The sequence below is a fragment of the Oryza sativa genome, chromosome 12, assembly GCF_034140825.1.
Source record: "Oryza sativa Japonica Group chromosome 12, ASM3414082v1".
NCBI lineage: Eukaryota > Viridiplantae > Streptophyta > Magnoliopsida > Poales > Poaceae > Oryza > Oryza sativa.
Genome location: NC_089046.1, coordinates 1,658,995 through 1,681,873, shown reverse-complemented (window position 1 = coordinate 1,681,873; position 22,879 = coordinate 1,658,995). Strand labels below are relative to the sequence as shown.

Here is a 22,879-nt window from a genome sequence, read left to right as displayed (position 1 = left end):
CTCTATTTCAGGTTATAAAACGTTTTGACTTTGGTCAAAGTCAAACTACTGTAAGTTTAACTAATTCTGTAGAAAAAAAAGTAATATTTACAACACCAGCATAGTTTCATTAAATCTATAATTAAATAAAATTTCATAATATATTTGTCTTGGTTTAAAAATATTACTACTTTTTTCTAAAGAATTTATCAAACTTATAGTAGTTTGACTTTGATCAAATTGAAAACATATTATAACCTGAAACGGAGGGAGTAGTTAGAAGGGAATCTTATTAACGGTGGTTACAATCAAACACTTACCAAATTGATTAAATTTGTCTAACCTTAGGTTTGCAGACTATGGTAAAATGTAGCTTACAACCAAACATTCTCTAATCCTTTAAAATTTTCTCTATGTTTCTTTTTATCTACTTTTCCTTTGTTCCAAAGAATCGGAAAGATGGAATCTTTTTGCCACTTTTTTCAAGTTTCAAATGAAGAAAAACATGCGTAGCATTTTGAGCATCTTTTCTAGTACTACTCCCAAGTATAACAAAAAGTTTGGGCCCAAAATTAAAAGGCTAATGGCTGGCCTGTTTGCTCGAAACAGCAGGACAGAAAAATGATTGTGTTGGGAGTCAGACAAAAGTGTTGGCTTTAGGCATGCGCACTTGAAGGTTGAAGCAGCAACCGACGATTATACTCCACTCTTCTCGTCCTGTGACAGACTTGACACGGTTGGATGTCTCTGAAGCTTATAACCAACGGTAATTTTATCATTTTTGCCGAGACATATTTCTTATTATAAAATTTGGTATATTAGCATATCATGATATAAAAAAATTTAGTATAAAATTTATATACTTATAAGGACCGTAAAAATTCTTTAGTACCAATGCATGGATCTTGTGAAGAAGATTTTTTTTACTCTTCATCACACTCTTTTAGATCATCTGATATAGTACACGGTTACCATGGGTTCTTTTAGATCATCTGGCATAGTACACGGTTACCAAGGGTTATTAGACATATCCACGGACCTAATTTACAAAATCGTGGAATAAATTGGTCAAGTTTAAGAGAAGGTAAACTCAAAATATAGATAAAATTTATACAATTTGTCAACGAAATTGCAACGGTTTTTAGAGCAAGTAGTTTTTATTATTTTTTCGGTTTAGATCCCAACCTATGTATTTTGAATTTGTTTTATATCTCTTCTATAGAGCTGGGTATTCTTTTTACATTAATATACTCCCTTAGTCTTGTAGTATAGCAACCTATGATTGGATGAGATATTTTAGACCTATTCAAATTTATTATACCGTGAAATGTTCCATCTGGTCCTAACTTGGATAAAGGGAGTAGGGGTGAAAACGGGATGGATATTTATATTTCTGTCCAGTCGCCCGCTCGTATTATTTTGGAGCAATTTCGGGTAAAAAATCCGGGTACTCGGGTGTTTGTACAGATATCGAAGCCGAATTCGGATACATTTTGGTTGATACGTGATCGGGTTTGAGAGGGTGGTATCCGATGGATACGGATTATCCGATAAATAATACAGATATTACACGGTGTCTGAATTGATACCTATTCGTTCCGTATTTATGACCGATATTATCCATGTTTGTATCTGTATTCGATACTATCTATGTCTGACCCGATTCCAATTATTAAATATGGGTTAGGATATGGGAAGGATGCGATCCGACGAAAACAACCCCATTTCACCCGTAGGAGGGAGTAGTTGGTTTGATTGTTTTTTCGATTGTGTAGAATTTGATTTTTGTAAAAGATTGTTGTCAGGGTCTCGGGTGGGCCACACATGGGCTGTCAGCCCATCACCAAGAAGTCCAAGCAAGCCCCAACCTGAAGTAATACATAGCAGCAACAGCTTACAGGAGAGGACATCGATCGATCAATTGGCCAAGGCGGCAAACGGCGGCGGCGGCGACCTGGAGGCGGGCTTGCCTCCTTGTCGATCTCTACCTTCCCTCTTCCTCTGCTTGTCTAGAAGTTACTAGACCTTTCTAGCCCTTGTATTCCTCCATCTTCCACCCCAAAACCTTCCAATATTGTAACAGATTCACTAGCTCCTTGTGTTGGATTTGATACCACTACTTCTGAAATTGCATTGTTGAAGTGGGTCGCTAACAATTGTAAAAACGAAAAAACCCCTTGTCGTCTTCTCCATTGCGGCACTGAAACTCAGGCGGCGCCACCAGCCAGCGTACCACGACGTTGCTCTGCTAGGGTTTGCTCCACCCTCCTCCCACCTCGCGCCATCGGATTCCACCTTCCCAGGTCTCCCTCCCCTCCCGTCGCCATGCCGCACCTCGTCCGCGAGCGCCTCTTCTTCGGCGACATCAACGACGCCATCGCCGCGCTCACCACCACCACCGCGGAAGCCGGCGGCTTCACCCACCTCCTCTCCGTCGTCAGCTCCGCCTTCATCTCCTTCATCACCGACTGCCGCCCGGGCCTCTCCATCCCCACCGAGGAGGTCCGCCGCGTGGTCGCCGGGGAGGAGGGCGCGCCGCCGGTCTCCGCCGTGGCCCCCGGGCGGCTGATGCGAGTGGTGGAGCGCGCTGGGGTCGGGCTGCGGGTCACGCGGATGGCCGTGCCGCTGCGGGACACCGAGGAGGAGAACCTGCTCGATCACCTCGAGCCGTGTCTTGATTTCATCGATGAGGGCAGGAAGGAGGGGAACGTCCTTGTCCATTGCTTTGCTGGGGTCTCCAGGAGGTACGATTAATATTTACCAACACTAATATTCCGAGTAATCTGTGCTTTTTTGTAATCTTTAGTGTCGTGTGCTAATCAAAGTGAAGTTCATTAGATATTTTTAGTTCTGGAATGTTACATATATCTGTTAGGCATACTTCCGTTTTAGCCAAATGGACATTGTGAATTTTGTTCCAAGAATTTATCAATTAATCATAAGCATATGATGGAATGTGAATCCCTGTATCATGCTCTGTTTTGACAAGTTGGATATTTTTGCCTGTCCTGATGCATTGGTTATAACAAATATATTGGTTAACAGCGATGTATCTCCTGTTCACTGTTGTTCATTTGTAAGAAAATTAAATACTTGTAAATTTATCTGTATCTTGTTGCAGTGCTACCATCATCGTTGCTTATCTTATGAGAACAGAACAAAAATCTCTGGAAGGTTCGATTATTTCAACAAAATGGGTGATTTTTCAGTCGTTGCTTTGGTTATTACTCCAGATGAATACCTGAGCTGTCTTTTTGATACACTCTGGTGACATGCCATGCTTACTGTCTTGTTTCAGAAGCACTAGAGTCTCTTAAGGAAGTCAATGAGTCAGCCTGCCCAAATGACGGTTTTCTTGAGCAGGTAACCCTTTGTGATCTGTTTGCACCCTATTGCTCTTAGCTTTCTTTTATTTATTTGTTGAATGTGTTGTAAATTGCAGTTGAAACTGTTTGAAGAAATGGGCTTCAAAGTTGATACTTCAAGTCCTCTATACAAGCGTTTCCGTTTAAAATTGCTAGGTTAGTCATAATTCATCTTGGATTCTTTGTTACTGTTGGACAGGTTGTGTGGTTATTATGTCAGGGAAACTGTGAAGATTCTGGCCACTGGTTAGCATTTATTTAAAAAATGGAGATGTAAATTCTTTGTTTTAGTAAATTTCAACATTGCATGTCTGTGAATCATGATATATTTGATGTTTTCCTGCTTTTTTTTTAATTATCCATGACTAAGAGTGCTATTCATGCAGTCCTGTTGAAAATAAAGCAGTCATACACTTCTCAATATTGCTTACTTTTGTTTCTTACTTATGAAAAATCTTTGACAAATGGACAGATTTGGGTACTTTACTGTTTCACCTTTGTCCTTTCTCTTATGCATAGTCTCTTACTTTGCCACTTTTCACTAAACTTGTCAATTTTTTTTACTTCTCACAGGCCAATCCTACAAAATTGGAGAGAAAATAGGAAGCTATGTATTTGAAGATGATCCTGGTCTTTCTGGACAGCCTAATTCTTCTACTCAGAATTTACCAAACAAGCAAACCCAACAACCAGCATACCGCTGCAAAAAATGCAGGAGAATTATTGCTGTGCAGGGCAATGTTGTGAGCCACACTCCTGGTGAGGGTGAATCTTGCTTTCAGTGGCAAAACAAGAGAAAAGGAGAGCGATCATATAGCAAAGAACAAGATTGCTCATCGTTGTTTGTTGAGCCTCTGAAGTGGATGACTCCAGGTAATTCACCCTCGTAATTCAGCCCTTTGCAGTTACCTACGGTCACAAATGACTTCTCAGATTGATCTCCTATTGATGTGGCTCATAGCAAATCTGTGTTTACTGCTGAGTGTTCGTCCAATCTGTTATGTAATTCTATTTGTTTTATCATTTCTAATTGGTGCTTTTGTTATTGATGGAACAGTGGAAGATGGTGCTTTGGAGGGGAAGCTATCGTGTATCCACTGCGGAGCACGGCTAGGATATTTCAACTGGTCAGGAATCCAGTGCAACTGTGGCAGTTGGATCACCCCAGCCTTCCAAATTTCCAAGAGCAAAGTTGATATTAGTACCACTTAGATAGTTGTCAGAGGCTAGTAGATTATTTCAGGACCATGTGAGCTGGTGTAAATACCGTTTTATCAGAAGGATTTACGAACTCGAAGGATCTCGACCGAAGATTTTCAGATCCATTGTGCACTAGATAGATACCATGAAGAAATATAGTCTCAGAAACCACCACTTGTATTGCTACTTGCTGTTAGACTATGCCATCAATTGTAATTGTTGGTTCTGATGATCTGAAATGCTATCAGCACGAATTTCATTTTTTTTCTTCTCTTTTTTCGAGTACGCAATGCATCGTAGTACGTATATAAATCCGTAATGCAGTTTTGTTGTACATGAGTGCATCCATTGAAAACAATACTGTGTTTCTCATGTTCCGTTTTATGCCGCTGAGGTGGCGGGTTCGGAGTTTTTGCTTCCGGCCCAGCCAATAATGCTCTAAGATGGGCTTGCTCACCAAGGGTGTGGGCTCGACGTCTAATTGTGGGCCTTGTATTCGGCCTCAGCCACGTACGTGGGCTTTATATTGGGCCGCATGTTCCTTGAGGCCCATGTACACCATCAAGTCAGGAGGAGAAATCCCCTTCCACGCCGCACACTCTGTCACACGCCGGCGCGCCGGCCAGCGGCGGAACTCGCGACACCCGCCGGCGAAGGAGCAGCAGCACAGGAGGTGGACGGCGCGCCAGCGAGGTCGCCCATCCAGCCTCTGCGTTTAGTTGTTTGACCAATCGGGAAAGAAGGCGAGGAAGGGAGGAGAGGAGCGGAGAGGAAAGGAGGAGGGGAGGATGCCGCACCACGCGCGGCCGATGACGGGGCTGCTGCTGTTCACGGGAGTCAACCTGGTGCTCCTCAACACCATCACCCCCGTCTATGACTTCGTCTGCTTCCACCCCTACTGGGAACGCAGGGTACGCCGCCTCCCTCTTTCTTCTTCACCCACCTTATCCCCCCATTCCGATCTCCCAAGGCTACGCTTTGATCCTGTCGCCCTACTACACCCTGGCCAAGCCTTTTCCCCACAGTTCGATCCGTGCATCTGTTGATTGTTTCTTGTCTCGAGCATGCGCGCCAGCTGTTTGTGGAAATGCCTCGCGTCTGTGCTGCAACTTTCTTCAATTTTATGATTTCGGGAACGAACTATCCCTAACACTTCCTTTCGACAGACAATTTGGTGAAGAAATTCCATATTCGCTAGCCAGAAATTTTTACAATTGAAGAGTGCTCTTATAGGAGCATCTTTGTGCTATTATGATGTTTTTCCTTTCTATACTATGATCTTGATATATTGCATACAATTTGAAGTTTTGTTGATGTGTAATCTTGTGACCAATTTAGAGAGAACGTCGTCAAAAGGAGCGTAAAGCACTACAAGCCAATGGTTCTCTACAAACTGCTAAATGATTTTATTCCTAGGTATGTGCGTGACACTCCTTGAGAAAAATCTGTTTGATGGAAGTGTTCATTTTTATAACCACTTCAGGAGTAGCTTCACAATTTGGTGGATGTGAAAGGAAGGTGAGAATCCCCAATTTATCTGGTAAAAAACTTGAGATATATTTTTGTTCATCCTAGTGATAGTGAACTTGCTTTTGGTATGCTTTATTTATGCATGCATTTGTTTAACTTTGAATTGACATGGTATATTTTAAATTTTCAGTTGTTTTACTACTTGGTTAGTTGGATGAAACCCTGGATTCTTCATTGATATGGAGTGAAGAAAATTTTATAGGCAGGTAATATTGTGATGCTCTTCAGATATGAGTAGATCTCCGCACTCCAGGTCTTGCTTTCATAATGCTACTCAACTGCATCATCACATCCTTGTAAAATTACCGAGGAAACTAGATCTGATGAATATTGTTTCTTGAAACTACCTTTATGTATCTCTTATCTTCTCATACTCATCTGGCTATAACATAGTAAATGAAAACCACTGTTTGGCTCAAGCCATTTATTCTGATCAGGATCCTATTAACTTAGTTATTTCCTGGGGTGGAAGGAACATATGTTTAACAACTGATCCTGCAGAGTGCTTCATTACGTGTTTGAAAGTTCTGAAAACCTCCAACCATTTTACTGTTCTTCCCTCAACGGTTTATCTGTCAACAAGCAGTAGAGGAATGCTTTCTCTGTTCTTGTTGAATGTACCAGTAATCTTTTGGGCTTTCTAATCAGGTAGGATTCAATCATGTAGTGTACAAGATGACTGAACAGAAAGAAGGAACAAATCCATCTTCCCAACAACTAGCCAGGACAATGTGCAAGACCAAACATGAACCTGAGCCCAACCTGAAATGTAAATATGCAATTGGAAAGAAAATTCCATTGTATACATTACACTCGTGGTAAATGCACATCATGTTTGAAATTGTGCACAAACCAGCCACTATACACACTACCCTGTTTCGCTATAGAACTAGATCTCGCCTCTTCTTCTTTGGGTTTGTTGCTTCTGCACAGCCTGATCCTTTCCTCATCATGGCCACAAACTCTGAATAATCTATCCTCCCATCCTACATGTGCAAAATGCATTCAGCGTCTCTTGATAGGACAAATATTTTCAGCTTTATCGATTTCATCTGTTTTGCATGAACACAATTTAAAGAGCATTTCTTCCTTACATTATTAGAGTCTGCATCTGTGATGACATCCTTGATCTCGTTGGCGTCGTATAACCCTTGTTCCTTCAAGGCTTGCTCGAGCTCTTCCTTTGTGATGTACCTGCAAGAGGGATGGAATAAATGTGTACAAATCCCTGAAGTTCAGAATTCAGTTATATCAGTTTTTGCTATCCTTAACTTACCCACTATTATCCTTGTCAAAGTACTGGAATGCCGTGTAAAGGTGCTCTTCTCGATCCATTTTGTTCATGTGCACCGTCGCGGTGACGAACTCCTCATAGTCGATAATTCCATTGCCATCAGCATCAGCCTGAAAGTTGAAAGGAATTTCCAGGAGTCCTGTCAGTTTTAGCATTTCATCTCGAACTGAACTGAAGTTTGTAGCTTCACTATGAGGACTCACTGCTTCCATAAGTTGCTCAATTTCGTTGTCTGAAAACTTGGTGCCCTGCTTTGCTAACCCATTTTTGAGCTCCTCAAGCGTAATGGTCCCACTATTGTCCTTGTCGATGTTCTTGAACATCTCCTTCAGCCCCTTGATCTCCTCCTCTGACAGGCATCCGGCTATAATCTACAGAAGATTCAAAACAACAATTAAGATGCATATATCTACCCTGATGATGTGATTAAGAGTAATATTTACCCTCAGTGCAGCTTTCTTGAACTGGTTCATGGCCCTGAACTGCTTGAGCCTGTTGAGAACAACATTGTCAAGTGGTACATCAGGAGCATCCCCATCTTCTTTGATCCACGGGTGATCTGCAAATCCAAATTGATCCAAATGAATCCAAATTTAATTCTGACACCAATTAAGGGAAAATTAATCCAAACTGTACCTCTATATGAAAAAAAGGAGCAGATTTGAGTAATTAATCTGTAACAAATAAACTTACTGAGCACTTGGAATGCTGTAAGCCTCTCCTTGGGGTTGATGTTGAGCATCTTCCTGACGAGGTCCTTGGCTCCAGAGGAGATCTTCGGCCATGGCTCACTGGCGAGGTCGATCTGTCCGCGAAGGATGGCGGCGAAGATGGCGTTCTCCGACTCGGCCCAGAAGGGCGGCACGCCGGCGAGGAAGATGTAGAGCATGACGCCGATGCTCCAGATGTCGGCCTCGGGGCCGTACTTCCTCTTGAGCACCTCCGGCGCGATGTAGTAGGCGCTGCCGACGATGTCGCGGAACACCTCGCCTTCCTTGAAGAAGACGGAGAGGCCGAAGTCGGTGGCCTTGAGCGGCGCGTCGTCCCCTTTGCTCAGCAGCAGGAAGTTCTCCGGCTTGAGGTCCCGGTGGATCACCCCCATGGAGTGGCAGGTGTGCACGATCCCGACGATGGCGCGGAGGAGCGCCGCCGCGGCGCGCTCCGTGTAGTGGCCACGCGCGATGATGCGGTCGAAGAGCTCGCCGCCGGCGCAGAGCTCCATCACGAGGTGGACGTTGTGCTTGTCCTCGTAGGCGCCGCGGAGGTCGACGATGTTGGGCTGGCCAGAGAGGTGGTGCATGATCTGCACCTCGCGGCGGACGTCGTCGACGTCCTCCTTGTTCGCCAGCTTCCGCTTCGCGATCGTCTTGCACGCCAGCTTCTCGCCGGTGGCCTTGTGGGTGCACAGGTGGGTCACGCCGAACTGCCCGCGCCCGAGCTCCTTGCCGATGGAGTACGTCGTGCGAACCTCCTCCATCGGCCGCTCCAGCACCTCGCCGATGGGGCCTGCCGGCTTCTTGGACGACGACGCCGCCGCCGCCGCTTCCGTCGCCGCCGCCTTGGCCGCCGGCGAGCACGGCTGCTGCTTGGCGGACCCATTTTTGGAGGAGGTGCCGCGGCTCGGCGGCGCCGCCTTGGAGGTCCCTGGCTCTGCCTCGTCGCCGGCGACGGCCTTCCCGCCACCCGTGCAGCACTGGCCCATGGCGTCGGGGGATGCGCGCGTGCCTGCTCCGGCGACGGAGAGGCACGGATCGGAGAGAGAATTTTTGGTAGAAGGAAGAAATGGATGTGTGAGTTTGATGGGTTGAGAGGAAATGGCGGGAAGAAGTGAGCGGTAGTTGTTTCGGTTTGGATTTTCAGCGTCTCGTAGGTTTGGTCGCTGGCTATTCTTGGCTGCTAATAATTGTTTCTGGTTAGATTTTCCTGTGACCAATCATCAATCGATTAGCTGCTAATAGTTTTTTCTGATTAGATTTTTCCAGTGACCAATCAACAATCTGCCTTTACAATTGCCTAAAAAAATGCGCCTTTGCAAACACTACCAAACTAGTCAAAGCTTACAATATCAAGCGTCTCCTCTGTTATGAAAGAAAAAACAGGCCCTAACATCTTAAGCTCTCATTTCTGCAGAAGCACCGAGAGCAAATACAAGGATACTTTTCCTAATTTTGGTGTGCTATGTATGTATTTTAACTTTCAGGATACACTCACAATTTGTTGATTTTAGTCCTGCATTAGTATGTCACCGCAAAATTCAAGAAGACCATTTAATCATGTAACTGTATAAGGTGTTCCACTGTCAATAGAGTGAAAGCTTCTTCTGGAATTTCTATTGCCGTATGCAATTCTCCCTCCTGAATAACCACATCAGATAATGTTCTCCTGAAGCTGTCAATAGCATCCTCTGGATGCCCTTTCGCAATGGATGCCTGCAGTGGTGTTGATAACCGTAAGCAAATAACCTATCACAAGACCAAAACTAGAAGTACAAGAGCCAAAGTTTAGGCACTGTAGATGATGCGAAAAATTCAGACATACCAAATGCATTTCATCAATCTTGAAAAGCCAAAACATCCATTTCCTAGCCTCTTCTCCATCAATACAGAGAGAAATATTAGTCCAATTCATATGGTGGAATTCCAAACGTTGCAGCCCGAATCCAACGCCAGCACCTGTAGCTTTGACAAATGCTTCTTTAAGACACCAATACCTACAGAAACAGACAATTGTTAACTCCACAAATTTTGGCTTGTAAACATGATCAGCACCCTGCACTTGTTCTGAAAAGAAAAAAATGAACAAGAACAAATGCATACCTGTAGAACTCAGTTAGCATACCATCATGACTGTCTGCAGTAACAATGCAGTTCCACTCATGATCTGTGAGATAGGAAGTGAAATTGTTGATGAACTCCAGGGCAGTTTCTCGTTGGGGCTTGGAGATGCACACAATGTCCAGGCCAACGAGGCAGAGAGGCTCAGATGCTATGCCAACGTACTCCCCCTGATGCGACGTGTTGAAGTTGAAGCCAGGAAGGTTGACATTTTTATTCTGCTGCAACAACAAGACGTGATCGATTCCAATTTGGGCTTCAGAAACTGACAGAATGTAAACGTGAAACTGAAGATATGGATTTGGGATGAATTAATTGATGAGAATATCTACTAGACTACTACTACTACCAGATAGGGCTTCCCTTCAAGCGTGCGGTTGATGCGAATTTGGTGGAATGGCATTCCAAGGGCATGGTGCACGAGCGAGTACTTGAGCAGGCGGCTGACGAGCGCTCGTTTCCTGTCTTCTTCTCTGACGAACCTGCACCGGTGAGGTCGTGAGGACGAGGAGAAAAATCTAGAGGCTGAATTCAATTGCAGTAGTGAGTGGGTGGAATCAATGGGGAGAAAGAGGAGTTGGTTGGAAAAACCTGTGGATGGCGGGGCGGTCGTGCGGCGGGAGGACGGCGGCGGCGGCTTGGAACTCGGCGGGGGAGGGGCGCCACCGGCCGACGTCGACGAGCCACCTACACCGCCACCGCCCCCCGCTGCTCTGCTTCTCTCCTTCCTCCATCATCAACAACTCGATCAACGGACAACGGTCAACTCAAGAGTTAAGGCAGAGAAAGCCGTAGACCATGGCCTGGCCGGCCGGCAAGGAAAGGAAAGGAAAGGAAGAGGGACGACGACAACAGAGAGGGGAGGTTAGGATGGGCCTTTCTCACGAGGCCTGTAAACTTTTGAAGCTAAACTAGGCCCAAATTGCATATGTGCATCTTGCCATGGTGCCATGGCAGAGACATCAGCAAATTAAACAGCAACAGAGACATAACCATAGCCATCAGTCCATCACCATCTGCCAATCTCTCACATTCAATAACAGTCGCCATTGATACGCTGAGTGTTGTGCACTACATTGATTTTTTCGTCAGACTCGGAGGAGATGGAGATTAATTGAGCTCGAGTGTGAGACTAACAGCAATGCTACGCAGGCTAAAGATCGCAATAGTAATTAATGGCGAATCGAGCCAACGTCAGTTCGCTATCGACCGACATAATAAATCAGGTTGGTTGTGAACCGAGACATCTCATCATCTCACCCTGGAGTCAGGAGCTCAGGAACAGCAAAGCAAGAGGAGGAAGAAGCGGAGATGGCTGCAGGCGACGCTGCGACGCCATTGCTGGAGATGGCGTACCAATACCATGAGGGCTGCCCCGCCTGCGCCGTGGAGCGCAGCAAGGCGCTCAACCCCGGCATCCCCTACATGCGCTTCTTCCACATCTGGATCATCATCCTCGTCTCATGTACGTACGCGCCTCCTATATATCGATCACTGCTTCATTTATACGTGTTCATGCATGCTTCGCTTCCTGCTCTGCTTGACTGCCTCTCCAGTCTCCTTATTATCTATTATTAACTTATGAAGTCTCATGTTCGCTCTCATGGCCTAAAAATTCTCACATTAATCGGAGAAAAAAAACAGTCTATATAGGAATCTACCTATATTATTTTACTACTTAAAGTTCAAAATATTTCCATCGTCATAAAAAAGAAAAAAAATAAGTCGGACTCAACATGCGAGAAAAAAGATTCTCTCGTCAGTAAAAATAGGAAAAAAATATTTCGTAGTAAAAACAACGTCCGACTCATTATAACAGAAAAAAAGAATCTCCCCCATAAAATACATCCGATTCCTTAAAAAAAAGAAAAAAATATCGCCAGTAAAGAAAACGAAAAAAAAAGTCCAACTCCCATAGAAAGGAAAAAATAACTTCTGACATCCTACTCCCATAAATAAAGGAAAAAAACATGTCCTACTCAAAATCGAGAAAAAACACATATTATAAAAAATCCCGTTTATAAAAGAAATCGATTCGAAAAAACCACCCGACTAGATAAAAAACCGAAAAAACACAGATTATAAAAAATCCCGTTTATAAAAGAAACCGATTCGAAAAAACCACCCGACTAGATAAAAAACCGCTCCGAAATAAACCATCAGAAAAAACATTGCTGAAAAAGGATCGAAAAAACCATCCGAATTCACACGAGAAAGAACCGCCATATATAAAAAATACTACCCCGAAAAAACTGTCTGACCCAACACGAGAAAAATCCCGCGTTTATAAAATAATTCCGATTCAGTACTGTGCAATGCGAAAAAAAACTGTCTAATTTCATAAAAAAAATCCGATTTCATGAAATAAGATCCGTATTGTTTGTATTGTCCATCGTCTACCATGTCGTTTTGGTTTTTCCATAGCGTCGTCGAATGTTCAGACGTGTGGATCTAAAACAAGTCTTGCTTAGGCTTGTTTTTCTCGGAACAAGATCAAATTGATCGAGGCTTTGGGTCAGATAGGATTCTCGATTTTTCCATCATCTAAAAACTTGGTTTGTGTTCCACGATTATATTCTCCTCTATTGGAGACTCTACATGTCTCTGTATGCAATTATTATACTACTGGTAAGTATAGCTAATATTCTTGATAGCTTATCATATAAAAATAATAATAATAAATAAACATATTTTTAATTGTTATTAAGAGAAGAGTGCACTGAGGCTCTATTTATTTAGACTTGACAATACAAGACAATGCAGGATTTGATTGATCCTATTATTATTGCAAGAATGAGATTGAAAGATTATTTTAGATTATATGTGTACAACCACATAAATAATCCAATTTGTTTGGGTAAAACATGCATTGTTAAGGTTGTCATAGTCAAGATTGGGTCATTATATTACAGATGTTTCAATTTTCCTTATAATATGTCTTAGCAACAACGATCGATACGATTATTATCATGGGAAAATTGAAACCATGCCATTATAATTTTGCAAAATTTGAGATATGACATCCTGACCCACATGTCATTGACTCATGTGGGTCCTACATGTCATTGAGATACCGATGGCATATCTTAAACTTTGCAAAATTATAATGGCATGGTTCCAATTTACCCTATCATCATTGACATAATTATAGAATATAGCTGAAATTCGGAATTTAAAATAAGGAACACAGGAAGAAAAGACTAGAGTCCATACTGGCATACCATAGAACTAATGGAAATCCGGAACTAGAAAAATAAGAAAACTAAAAGTAGAGGTTAGAGTCCATATAGAAATACAATTTAGCTGGAATTTGGAATTAGAAAAATAACAAAACTGAAAGTAGAGGTTAGAGTCCATATAGAAATACAATTTAGCTGAAATTCGAAATTAAAGATAAGGAATATAGGAAGATAAGACTATAGTCCATACCGGTATACAATATAACTAATGGAAATTTGGGATTAGAAAAATAAGAAAATTTAAAGTAGAGGTTAGAGTCCATATAGAAATACAATTTAGAAATAACGAAAATTCAAAATTTTAAAAAATAAGGAATATGGAATGAAGTATATAGAGTCCATATAAAAATACAATTTTAAAATAATTAAATTCGCAATTAGAAAAAATAAATACTAAAAGATAAGTTTAGAGTCCAAATACAATTTAGACATAATAGAAACTAGGAATTAAAATTAAGAATATTGGAAGAAGAGTATAGAGTCATATAGGAATTTATAATTAACTAAAATTTGAAATAAAAATAATAAAACTAAAAGTAGAGTTTAGAGCACATGTAGAAACACATTTTACAAATAAATAAATAAATTATAATGAAAAAAAGAATATTGGAACAATAGTCCATAAAGAAATAATATTGAAACATGAGTCCATAAAGAAATAAAATTAGAAATAATAAAAATTTAGAATTAAAATAATAAGCAATAGTAGAAAAAGAGTCTAGAGTCCATATAAAAATACAATTTATAAAGAAAAGAAATTCGGAATTAAAAATAAGAAATATTGGAAGATGAGTATAGGAATATAATTTAGAAATAACTAAAATTTTGAATTTTGAATTAGAAATATAGGAATAAAATTATAAATAATAGAAATTCATGATTAACAAAATGAAGAATGTTGGAAGAGGATTCTAGAGTCCATATAGAAATACAATTTAGAAATAACTAAAATTCGCTATTAAAAATAATTAATAATTGTCATTTATATACAATACATTACGAATATTACACATTGGTTAGTTTGATCAAGTTAGTACAAAATTTAAAATTATGTTGTCCTTTTAATATATTTGATAATAAAATATGAAATATGCTATTATATGAGAGAAAATATAAGAATGCTAGCTGCGCAATTTACGCGGGCCACCATGCTAGTTCATGTTATGTTCGAAAAAGCTAATGGACGAGCGCTCGCGTTCACCTGCCCCCACGCGATCAATTTACTCTGACCAATCCCATGCCACACGAAGTATAGATGGCCAATGGATTGCCCGGCTCCGCATGGCCCAAGCACGGCTGTGCCTGGGCTGAGGTCAGTCAGGCAAGCACGGCCCAACCTACATGTCAGGCTGTGTCGTGCCAGCTCACGGGCTGCACACACATTCCAGGCACGGCCCTATATGACTCGGGTCATGCCGTTTCGGCTGTAAGGCACGATAACCCATCGTGCTTCTTCATAGAATAAGTCTATTTTTCATCCTCAACTCTTTGGGCTGTCTTATATGACTATAAATAAGTCTATTTTGTATTCCTCCTCTCTTTTGGCATTGCCTTATATGGTTGATTAAGTCTATTTTGGATCCCTATAATATTTTCTTCGATCGTGCCGTGCCGGGCCAGCCCACCGTGCCAAGGCATTGGCCTAAGCACAGCCCAACTGTCGGGCCATGCCGTGCTTAGGCCCGGCCAAATGGTCGTGTCTTCGGCCGGGTCGTTGGGCCCCGGGCCATATGGCCATCTATAACATGAAGCGTCATATTCTTTTTGGCTCTAATACGAATATAGCCACTTCTTCCATTTTCGGCTAGTCCTTTTTCTTTTCGGCTTTACTCTTTCCCATTTAATTTTATTTGACCAAGTTGAATTTTAGGTGAGACCAACCAGTTAGGCCTCACAACCCGCATGCATGATTTTTCTTTTTTTATTCTATGAATTCATTTTAATTTGTATATATGATACAAACTTTATACGTATGAAGTTTCTATACATAAAGTTTATATGTATAAAATTTATTGCATATTTTTTTTGGGACAGATTAACATGTCGTTGAATTCATTTGAAATTTATGTTTATAAAAATTTACATGCACAAATTTCTATATAAAAAATTTCTCTTTCTATATATGTATATATATTTTAGATATGTAAAGTCTATATATAAATATATTTTCTTTACTGGGCCATGTTGCTTTTGTTGGGCTGAATTCTAGAAAAGAGAGAAAAAGATGCACGTGGAAGCCTACGAGCGTGGAAACATGACCGAGAAATCTGAGTCGTCGCGCTCGCGCCTTAGCAATTCCTTCTTAGGTGTGTAAACGTAATCGTGCACACCGTGGACCCATGGTTGCTAAGTATTAGACGGACCCTATTATGTTTGCATATCCATTTTTTTTCCATTTCCACCAGCATTGCAAGATGTGAATGCTTTATCAGTCATTTCTAGTTCACCTGAATTTATCTTATAGAGGATTATTTTGTACTACCTCCATTTTTTCTTTTTATATAGATGACTCATTTGACTTTTGGCATAATGTTTAATCATTCGTCTTATTTAAGAATTTAGTATAAATATGAAAAAAATATGAGTCATATAAATTTTATTAATAAGAGAAATGGTCAAATGTCACGTTAAAAGTTAAAAAAATAAAGAGAGTATTAGTGTCTAAAATTAAGGGGCTAAAAGGAAAGTTCAAGCTTGTAATCGTTGGTCGAACTATTGAAGCAAAATTCTAAATTGTTGTTTCTTGCATCTCTTTTGCATCTTTATTTATCTTGTCATTGGCTTAGCTTGTTCCATTGATGCGGGCCTGTGAGCTTTTCATGGTAGATTTTTAACCTTTCATCCTTACAATATTTTTTTTACTGAATTCCATCCTTATAATTGAATTTCAGGTTTGCCAATATCATCGTTATTTCCCTTCTTATACTTCATGGTATGTATTTATGATTGTAAAATTTACAATAGCACCAAAAGTATACTCTACATTGTATAAGTTTTAGTGTAAATTAGCTGTTTCTATTTCTCATTAGCGGAATTTGTACCTTGCATAATTTTATCATTTGGTTCCGTGAAATGTTGTTCATCATTCATGTAGCAATTCAAATTTCTCTAGTTTCCATTTATATTAACTAGTTTTTTAGTCTTGGAAACGGAAATAACAGTAAAGTTACCACCTAATTCCTAATTCTTCAAGCTATGTATAGTCATATATATGTTGCTATGTATACTCATACTCATATGTTTTGGCTAATCATTGTTTGAATAAAAGGTAAGCTCATAGTTTAATTCTCTTCTTCACAATATGTAAGAGATTATAGCATTTATTTTTATTGTATATTTCTCTTGTCCACTACAGATAAGAGACTTGCATGTTGCAAAAAGAGTAGAGGACATTGGATTCTATGCAGGTTTTGTAGGTAAGCAATTATAATGTCTGTAATACCAAAGGTCATGCTTTTACTTAGTAGTGACAAATGTTTTTTACACCTATTTATCTATCGCAAACATGGCATATTATAATTCTCAACCTATTAGGTGCGTCATATATGTTTGGTAGAGCTTTAACTTCCACTGCTTGGGGGATGGTAGCAGATCGTATTGGGAGGAAGCCTGTTATCATTTTTGGAATTTTTTCAGCCTAAGTACTTTTTAGTTCAGTTCCGATTGAACCAAGTAAGTAATGATTTGTATTACCTTCTTTATATCCACCTATGATTACTTTACCTTGTGTTGTGAAATCAGATTTGTATTCAATACTCTCTTTGGACTAAGTACACACTATTGGATGGCGATAACTACACGATTTCTTTTAGGTTCATTGAATGGCTTACTTGGACCAATAAGAGTACGGTGATTAAATTATCTAAATTCATATTTTCTATCCACTATTGAAATACTATAACTAGCTAGCATACTGCAACCGGGCTTTACAGGCTTATGCCGTTGAAGTTTGTTGACCAGAGCATCAATCCATTGGGTTGTCATTGGTATACTACAAAGTTCTATAATATTTTTTACTATAGTTATATTGCACTTTAGATTATGACACTCTTTTTATATGATTAGGTTAGCACATCATGGGCAATAGGTCTCATTGTTGGGCCAGCTATCAGTGGATATCTTGCACAGGTATCCTACTAAATTTTAATACCATATGAGTTGGGTGCATGCTTAAACAATGCATTGACGCTATTATGATGCTTTTGTTTCATTTGACAGCCATCAGAAAAATATCCAATTCTATTTTTAGCAAACTCATTATTTGGAAGGTATCGTTGTTATAGGAAATATAATTGTTCTAGATGGTATAACTCCTTAAATGACTGATTCTTGAAAATCTTTCCTTAGGTTCCCATATTTTCTACCTTGTTTATGTATATCGATCTTCTGCTTCGTTATTCTTATAAGTTGCATTTGGCTCCCGGTAAGTGCACAACTAGCCAATTTTATTCTTATTGATATTAATTTGGGCACACATAATTCTTGTTTTTATGCTTCCCTTAGCTAAAATTTATCTTACCTACTAAAATACAAAAGTTAATTAATATTTTGCTAATACTTTCAGGAAAATAATGTGTTTTCATTTCAAAATAATGTGTTTCATAAAATTTCAGGAAACACTACATAAATATTCAATAGAAAGAACTGAGATTGTAAAATTGGATCTTTGAGTACACATTTGGTTGACTTCGAAGAGTTTGTCAAGCAACACACTGGTCCAGCTAAAGATAAGAGCTTATTTAAGAATTGGCCATTAATGTCATCTATTGTTCTCTTCTGCATTGTCTCCTTCGATGACATGGCTTACACAGAGGTATGTACCAAGTATGTCTAAACTAATGGTGTAGTATTTCTTAGCTAAATGAGTCTAGATGTTTGAACCCAATAATGGGACAATTTGAACCATGCCACACAAATTTTGCGAATAATTGAGGAAAAGTTGCCCTGTTTTGGGAAATATCGATTAAACACTTCACCCAATTACAAAACTAGGGTATAGTGTTATCACTATAAATAATGCTTCTATGTTTATGTAAGAGAGATTTAATTTACTTCAAAAGGGCCACATGATTATTTAATCATTATAAAACAATGTTTGAAATATCATAAATATTTAATTGAAATATCTATTTCTCACCATGCATCAACTAGATCCTAAAACTTTTTTATTATTTATACAATCATTTTTGTGTTATATAGAATTATATGTTGAACAAGTAATAATTTAATTTTGTAGATATTGTAAAAAAAATTGTTGATGAGACACATCCCATCTTCATCCCCAGCCATGTGTATAACAAGATAATAACATTTAGTTGAAGGACACACACTTATTAGTTCATGGAAAACAATGAAGCACATACAAGTTTTATTATAACATATAAATTTAATCAACAGAGGTAACCTACATGCATAATTGCTATAATTTCTTTCTTTTACTTGCAAGTTGTGAACCTACATATGTTCTACCAATACGCCTTGAGGCCCTTGAACATTCTCGTCCTAGGGGAGTGCCCCCAAAGATCTATTTAGTAACATTAAATATTTTCTATTTATATTGGTGCTTAACATTCAGTCAAACTTTTAAAACTACAGCATTGATTTTATTTTATAGCAAGTTTATAAAAACTATTAAGTTTATAATACTTTGGAAGTGCTTTTAAAGGCAACTCTACACATACCATATTTGTTTTTTTTTATAATGAACCATTTAAGAAATTACCAATGGTCACAATTTCACCACATCTTGTCATTAATACGAACATAGACAAATGAATTACTCGATTTCAATTTTGTTCCTCTCCACCAATGAAATCATAGGGAAATTACATATAAATTGAATGATTAGATTAGGATAGCATGGATATGTTAATATATCTCTACTACTATATGTTTTATTATAACTGTATAGAATATTTTTTATTTGCATTTTTTTCTCCTTTGTCTTGGGAGTTCTCTTCTTACGATGATTAATTTCATAGCATCCTTTCTATAGAAAAATATGGTGCACACATTATTTTGAATTTTTTTTCAGTAAAGTTGTTTTTTCAACCTTTGATGATAATTGAAATCAAATTTTAGATATTTTCTCTATGGTCTGAAAGTGACAAACAATTTGGCGGACTAAATTTCTCGTCTGAGGATGTTGGTCAAGTTCTTGCAATTACAGGTACATGTCAAGTTATCAAATTGGTCAATATTCTTGCATTCTATTCAGGGTAGCTAAATACACTATACAAAGCTTTACTGATATGTATTTATATTTAAATGAAGAGCAAGATGCTTTTCTACTGATGCGTGACAATGCATAAATGATAACTTGGTATAACATGGCCAGAAATAAATATTGGCTACATAACATCGCAAAAACTTGGTAATTAGCTGTTGGACACTTAATGCACAATTTTATTATATTTGGTGCAAATGGAGAGAGAAGCAACACGGAAAATACAGATTTGCCTTTGTATCGATCGGCTTGTAAGACGACTCGGACTGGTTAGAACTAGATCCAATCCATTCTCACTCCCTCGATGCAGTTCATTCTCACTCCCTAGTCTAGGTTTGGTTCGAAATTGACCTGATGGGGTTAAAAAGAAGCATGCCCTATGGACAAACTTGTCTTTTCTAAAAAAAGTTATCTCCATTTGGACTAGATATAACAAAAAAACAATGTGTTCAATGTATGTATAACGGCTAATTACTGTGTTTTCACGATGTGCTGTAAGAAATACATTTTCTTTGAGTATCCTACAACAAAGACTATAAATTTTGAGTGCCTTATAGCAAATTTTGCAAAATTGTTTATACAATATCAACTTTTCCTATTTTGTTTAAGTTGTAGAAACCATATTTAATGGTATATTCTCATATCTTCTTTTATATCATAGGTGCTAGCATACTTATATACCAGACATTTATCTACCCACATATTGTGAAAGTTCTAGGAATAATCAACACTTCTCGTGTTGCAGTAGTAAGTACAAGTTCCCTTGATTATTCAATGAAAGTTTTATCTTTAATTTTATTTTAGTAATGTTTGTCTCTTATTTGTTGCAGATTCTTTCTATGGCACTTCTTTGTAGTTATCCTCCTATGACATATCTCTCAAGACCTTGGTTGTCCATAGTAGTAAATATTGCATCGATGCTTAAAAATAACTTTGTGGTGAGTAAACATAAAACCTGAAGTTTTATTCATCCATGCTCATAACAAACCACATTGATGGATGTTTTTGTACTTCCATTTTCTTTTCTCTATTTGCATATACCACACTTTTTAGTGCAAACTACCGGTGTACATGGTAGTACAGGTAAGTACTAGAATACATCATTAATGCTAAAGTACAATAAGTTGCCACAAATCAATAATAAAAGGGTGGTACCTCTCATTATTTCCTCATGCATTGTTACAATTACTCTTGCATAAAAGCAACATACTAAACTTTGGTAAGGTACACTTTAATTTGTTTGATTGCTTTTTGGTTGAGCAAGATTAATTTCATCTAACCAATTTTCTAGGTTCAACAAACAAGTTGAATATTTAGAAGATTTGAAGTATTTTTTTTTGCGCAAGTAAATTTCTTGCTCCTGAAATATTAGGAATTTTGTTACTAGGTAATTTGTCTTTTCTAAAATGTTGCTACACTAGCAATCACACATAGGAAACTATAAGCGTGAAATGTAGAATTGCAAAATATAAGTGTAATTTTGGCTTCGCCACTGAGCTCATAATATTAGTGTAACTCATTGCTTTTATATCTTATAAGCAAAACAAATATATGCACCAACAACATATATCATACAAGTCTTGGCCACTAATGCTTTGTCATTTGCTCCTACATATTTATTAGTCTATAGTTATCAAGCTAAAAGAAAACAAAACCATCCACACATCTAAGCAATGTATTTTAGGATTAGGGCTGTCAACATGTTACAACCAAGTGAGCCAATCAGGTTTTGCTTGAGATCGATTTACGAGTGGAATTTTAGTGGTCCAAAAAATACACTTAATTAGCTTGTTTATAATATAATAATAAATTTCATTGTTCCATTCATTTCAAATTAGTTATCATTTTAGTATTGTCCTAAGGCAAACGTATCTATTCTTGACAATTAATTTCTAGAAAATCGTATAGGTTAACACCATGTGAATTATATATTATGAAAGTATATATCAAGGCTAATCTACAAACATAAATCTTATGATATTAAACTACATGAATGTCTAGAAGTTGATGGCAAAATATACAAATGTTTAAATTAAAACAAACCTAGAATAAGAAGTAATTTGAAACAGAGGGATTACTTAATTAAAATGAATAAATATTTGACTTGAGTGGTTAGTAACTAAGCTGATTACTGCTTATAAAAAATGCAATGGTTGACTTGATATGTATCATGGGTCTTGTTGGCATATTAATTATGATTGGTTAATGTAGGTTTTCTTGGGCACAAAAACGCCAACATGCGTTTTTCTTTCCAGGTAAATTTACGACATCACTATTATGCATAAGTAACAAAAAATCATCATTGCTTTAATAGACCACGTGGCTGGTTAAATGCACCAAGTCTTGAGCTTTGTGATAGTTACCTCGTATTTTGATTTTATCTGGATATTTATTTCTATCCCTTAATGTTAGTGATTTATCAAAAGTAGTGATTAGTGGGTGTTGGATGCTCCTTCATAGCTTATACCAATACACGATTAATTGTGAAGGAACCATAACTCTGATCTTTCTATTGTTTGCATCATTGTTGTCTGCCATCTTTTCGATGTGTTCTCATTGTTACATTTTTGTACGCAGGTGACCAAATGGTGTTCTTCATTTTGATTATTATTGAATTTTTGGAACTCATTTGGACCTTCAAACCATTTCTGACCATGCCATAGCAATTCTCTTCAACCCCAAGTAATCAAGCTTTCAGATCATCGATAAGTTGGGTGGCATGTCATGTTTATACTGCACATATGCTTGTTTGGGTATTTGGATGGTAGCTAATGAAGATTTATGCATATTTGAGGAGCAATACTTATGTATCCTATCATGTAATTGTAGATAACATACTAATACTTATCCAACTACATGTGAGATGTATTTAAATGACCTTTCTCCTTTGGTTTGTAAAATTTAAATACTCGATTTTTCACGAAGATGAAGCATAATATCACGTAAATTGCAAGTGTGGATAAAAACAAATGGCAAGGTACCATATAATATTATATAGATTTATATTTTTCCATGTTAATTTCTAGGTAGTAATATAGGCATGACACATTTTAAACGATATTACCAGATAAAATCATAAAGCTATGACCTTATTATGCTTTGTATCTGTATATAATGTATGCTTGTTGTTTATCACAGTGGCATTTGATTAATTGTAGCTTAATCGAATACGTGAAATTTGTATATGTTACATTAAACCATGATTGCTAAAG

General features: G+C 38.4%; 4 protein-coding genes and 1 pseudogene across 11 annotated transcripts; 3 read left to right on the top strand and 2 right to left on the bottom strand.

Annotated features, from left to right (window-relative positions):
• The first annotated feature begins 2,082 nt into the window (after positions 1-2,082).
• Positions 2,083-4,816, top strand: LOC4351431 (uncharacterized). The gene is made up of 6 exons (XM_015764318.3): positions 2,083-2,723; positions 3,101-3,153; positions 3,278-3,342; positions 3,422-3,500; positions 3,918-4,217; positions 4,402-4,816. The coding sequence occupies exons 1-6, from the start codon at positions 2,305-2,307 to the stop codon at positions 4,554-4,556; spliced, it is 1,071 nt and encodes a 356-aa protein (XP_015619804.1). The 5' UTR covers positions 2,083-2,304; the 3' UTR covers positions 4,557-4,816.
• A 318-nt stretch (positions 4,817-5,134) lies between these two features.
• LOC112937446 (uncharacterized) lies at positions 5,135-6,504 on the top strand. 5 transcript variants are annotated; one of them, XR_003240066.2, is made up of 4 exons: positions 5,135-5,455; positions 5,883-5,960; positions 6,028-6,084; positions 6,205-6,501. XR_003240066.2 is itself a non-coding variant. In XM_026022184.2 (4 exons), exons 1-4 carry the CDS (start codon positions 5,333-5,335, stop codon positions 6,250-6,252), a joined length of 249 nt encoding a protein of 82 aa, XP_025877969.1. In that variant the 5' UTR covers positions 5,135-5,332; the 3' UTR covers positions 6,253-6,501. The 5 variants fall into 5 exon arrangements, 4 of the variants coding, with proteins under 4 accessions (XP_025877969.1, XP_025877970.1, XP_025877972.1 ...); XM_026022184.2 differs by having other exon boundaries at positions 5,883-5,925; positions 6,028-6,062; XM_026022185.2 differs by having other exon boundaries at positions 5,883-5,925.
• A 156-nt stretch (positions 6,505-6,660) lies between these two features.
• Positions 6,661-9,205, bottom strand: LOC9266580 (calcium-dependent protein kinase 26-like). 2 transcript variants are annotated; one of them, XM_015764308.3, is made up of 6 exons: positions 8,062-9,205; positions 7,812-7,927; positions 7,572-7,739; positions 7,351-7,478; positions 7,169-7,268; positions 6,661-7,060 (listed from the first exon to the last, which is right to left on the bottom strand). In XM_015764308.3, the coding sequence occupies exons 1-6, from the start codon at positions 9,068-9,070 to the stop codon at positions 6,956-6,958; spliced, it is 1,626 nt and encodes a 541-aa protein (XP_015619794.1). In that variant the 5' UTR covers positions 9,071-9,205; the 3' UTR covers positions 6,661-6,955. The 2 variants fall into 2 exon arrangements, with proteins under 2 accessions (XP_015619794.1, XP_025877968.1); XM_026022183.2 differs by having other exon boundaries at positions 7,351-7,739.
• A 107-nt stretch (positions 9,206-9,312) lies between these two features.
• On the bottom strand, positions 9,313-11,018 carry LOC4351429 (L-aminoadipate-semialdehyde dehydrogenase-phosphopantetheinyl transferase). Of its 3 annotated transcripts, none has more exons than XM_015764319.3 (5): positions 10,794-11,018; positions 10,549-10,684; positions 10,185-10,423; positions 9,907-10,078; positions 9,313-9,797 (listed from the first exon to the last, which is right to left on the bottom strand). In XM_015764319.3, exons 1-5 carry the CDS (start codon positions 10,937-10,939, stop codon positions 9,636-9,638), a joined length of 855 nt encoding a protein of 284 aa, XP_015619805.1. In that variant the 5' UTR covers positions 10,940-11,018; the 3' UTR covers positions 9,313-9,635. The 3 variants fall into 3 exon arrangements, with proteins under 3 accessions (XP_015619805.1, XP_015619808.1, NP_001415162.1); XM_015764322.3 differs by having other exon boundaries at positions 10,185-10,420; positions 10,552-10,684; NM_001428233.1 differs by having other exon boundaries at positions 9,384-9,797; positions 10,552-10,684; positions 10,794-10,995.
• A 399-nt stretch (positions 11,019-11,417) lies between these two features.
• LOC107275290 (probable peptide/nitrate transporter At3g43790) lies at positions 11,418-22,614 on the top strand (annotated as a pseudogene).
• Positions 22,615-22,879: the final 265 nt, after the last annotated feature.

Bases quoted from the DNA above. Each gene is read 5' to 3' on its own strand.
- LOC9266580 (XM_026022183.2), bottom strand. From the start codon at position 9,070: ATGGGCCAGTGCTGCACGGGTGGCGGGAAGGCCGTCGCCGGCGACGAG. The intron at 7,928-8,061 runs GTAAGTTTATTT...TTGGATTTGCAG, and splicing joins TACAGCATTCCAAGTGCTCA to ATCACCCGTGGATCAAAGAA. The intron at 7,269-7,350 runs GTAAGTTAAGGA...TCCCTCTTGCAG, and splicing joins TTTGACAAGGATAATAGTGG to GTACATCACAAAGGAAGAGC.
- LOC112937446 (XM_026022184.2), top strand. From the start codon at position 5,333: ATGCCGCACCACGCGCGGCCGATGACGGGGCTGCTGCTGTTCACGGGA. The intron at 5,456-5,882 runs GTACGCCGCCTC...TGACCAATTTAG, and splicing joins ACCCCTACTGGGAACGCAGG to AGAGAACGTCGTCAAAAGGA. The intron at 6,063-6,204 runs GTGAGAATCCCC...TTAAATTTTCAG, and splicing joins TTGGTGGATGTGAAAGGAAG to TTGTTTTACTACTTGGTTAG.
- LOC4351429 (XM_015764319.3), bottom strand. From the start codon at position 10,939: ATGATGGAGGAAGGAGAGAAGCAGAGCAGCGGGGGGCGGTGGCGGTGT. The intron at 10,424-10,548 runs GTAGTAGTAGTC...TTGTTGTTGCAG, and splicing joins AAGGGAAGCCCTATCTGGTA to CAGAATAAAAATGTCAACCT. The intron at 10,079-10,184 runs GTATGCATTTGT...CTGTTTCTGTAG, and splicing joins ATGCTAACTGAGTTCTACAG to GTATTGGTGTCTTAAAGAAG.
- LOC4351431 (XM_015764318.3), top strand. From the start codon at position 2,305: ATGCCGCACCTCGTCCGCGAGCGCCTCTTCTTCGGCGACATCAACGAC. The intron at 2,724-3,100 runs GTACGATTAATA...ATCTTGTTGCAG, and splicing joins TTTGCTGGGGTCTCCAGGAG to TGCTACCATCATCGTTGCTT. The intron at 4,218-4,401 runs GTAATTCACCCT...TTGATGGAACAG, and splicing joins TCTGAAGTGGATGACTCCAG to TGGAAGATGGTGCTTTGGAG.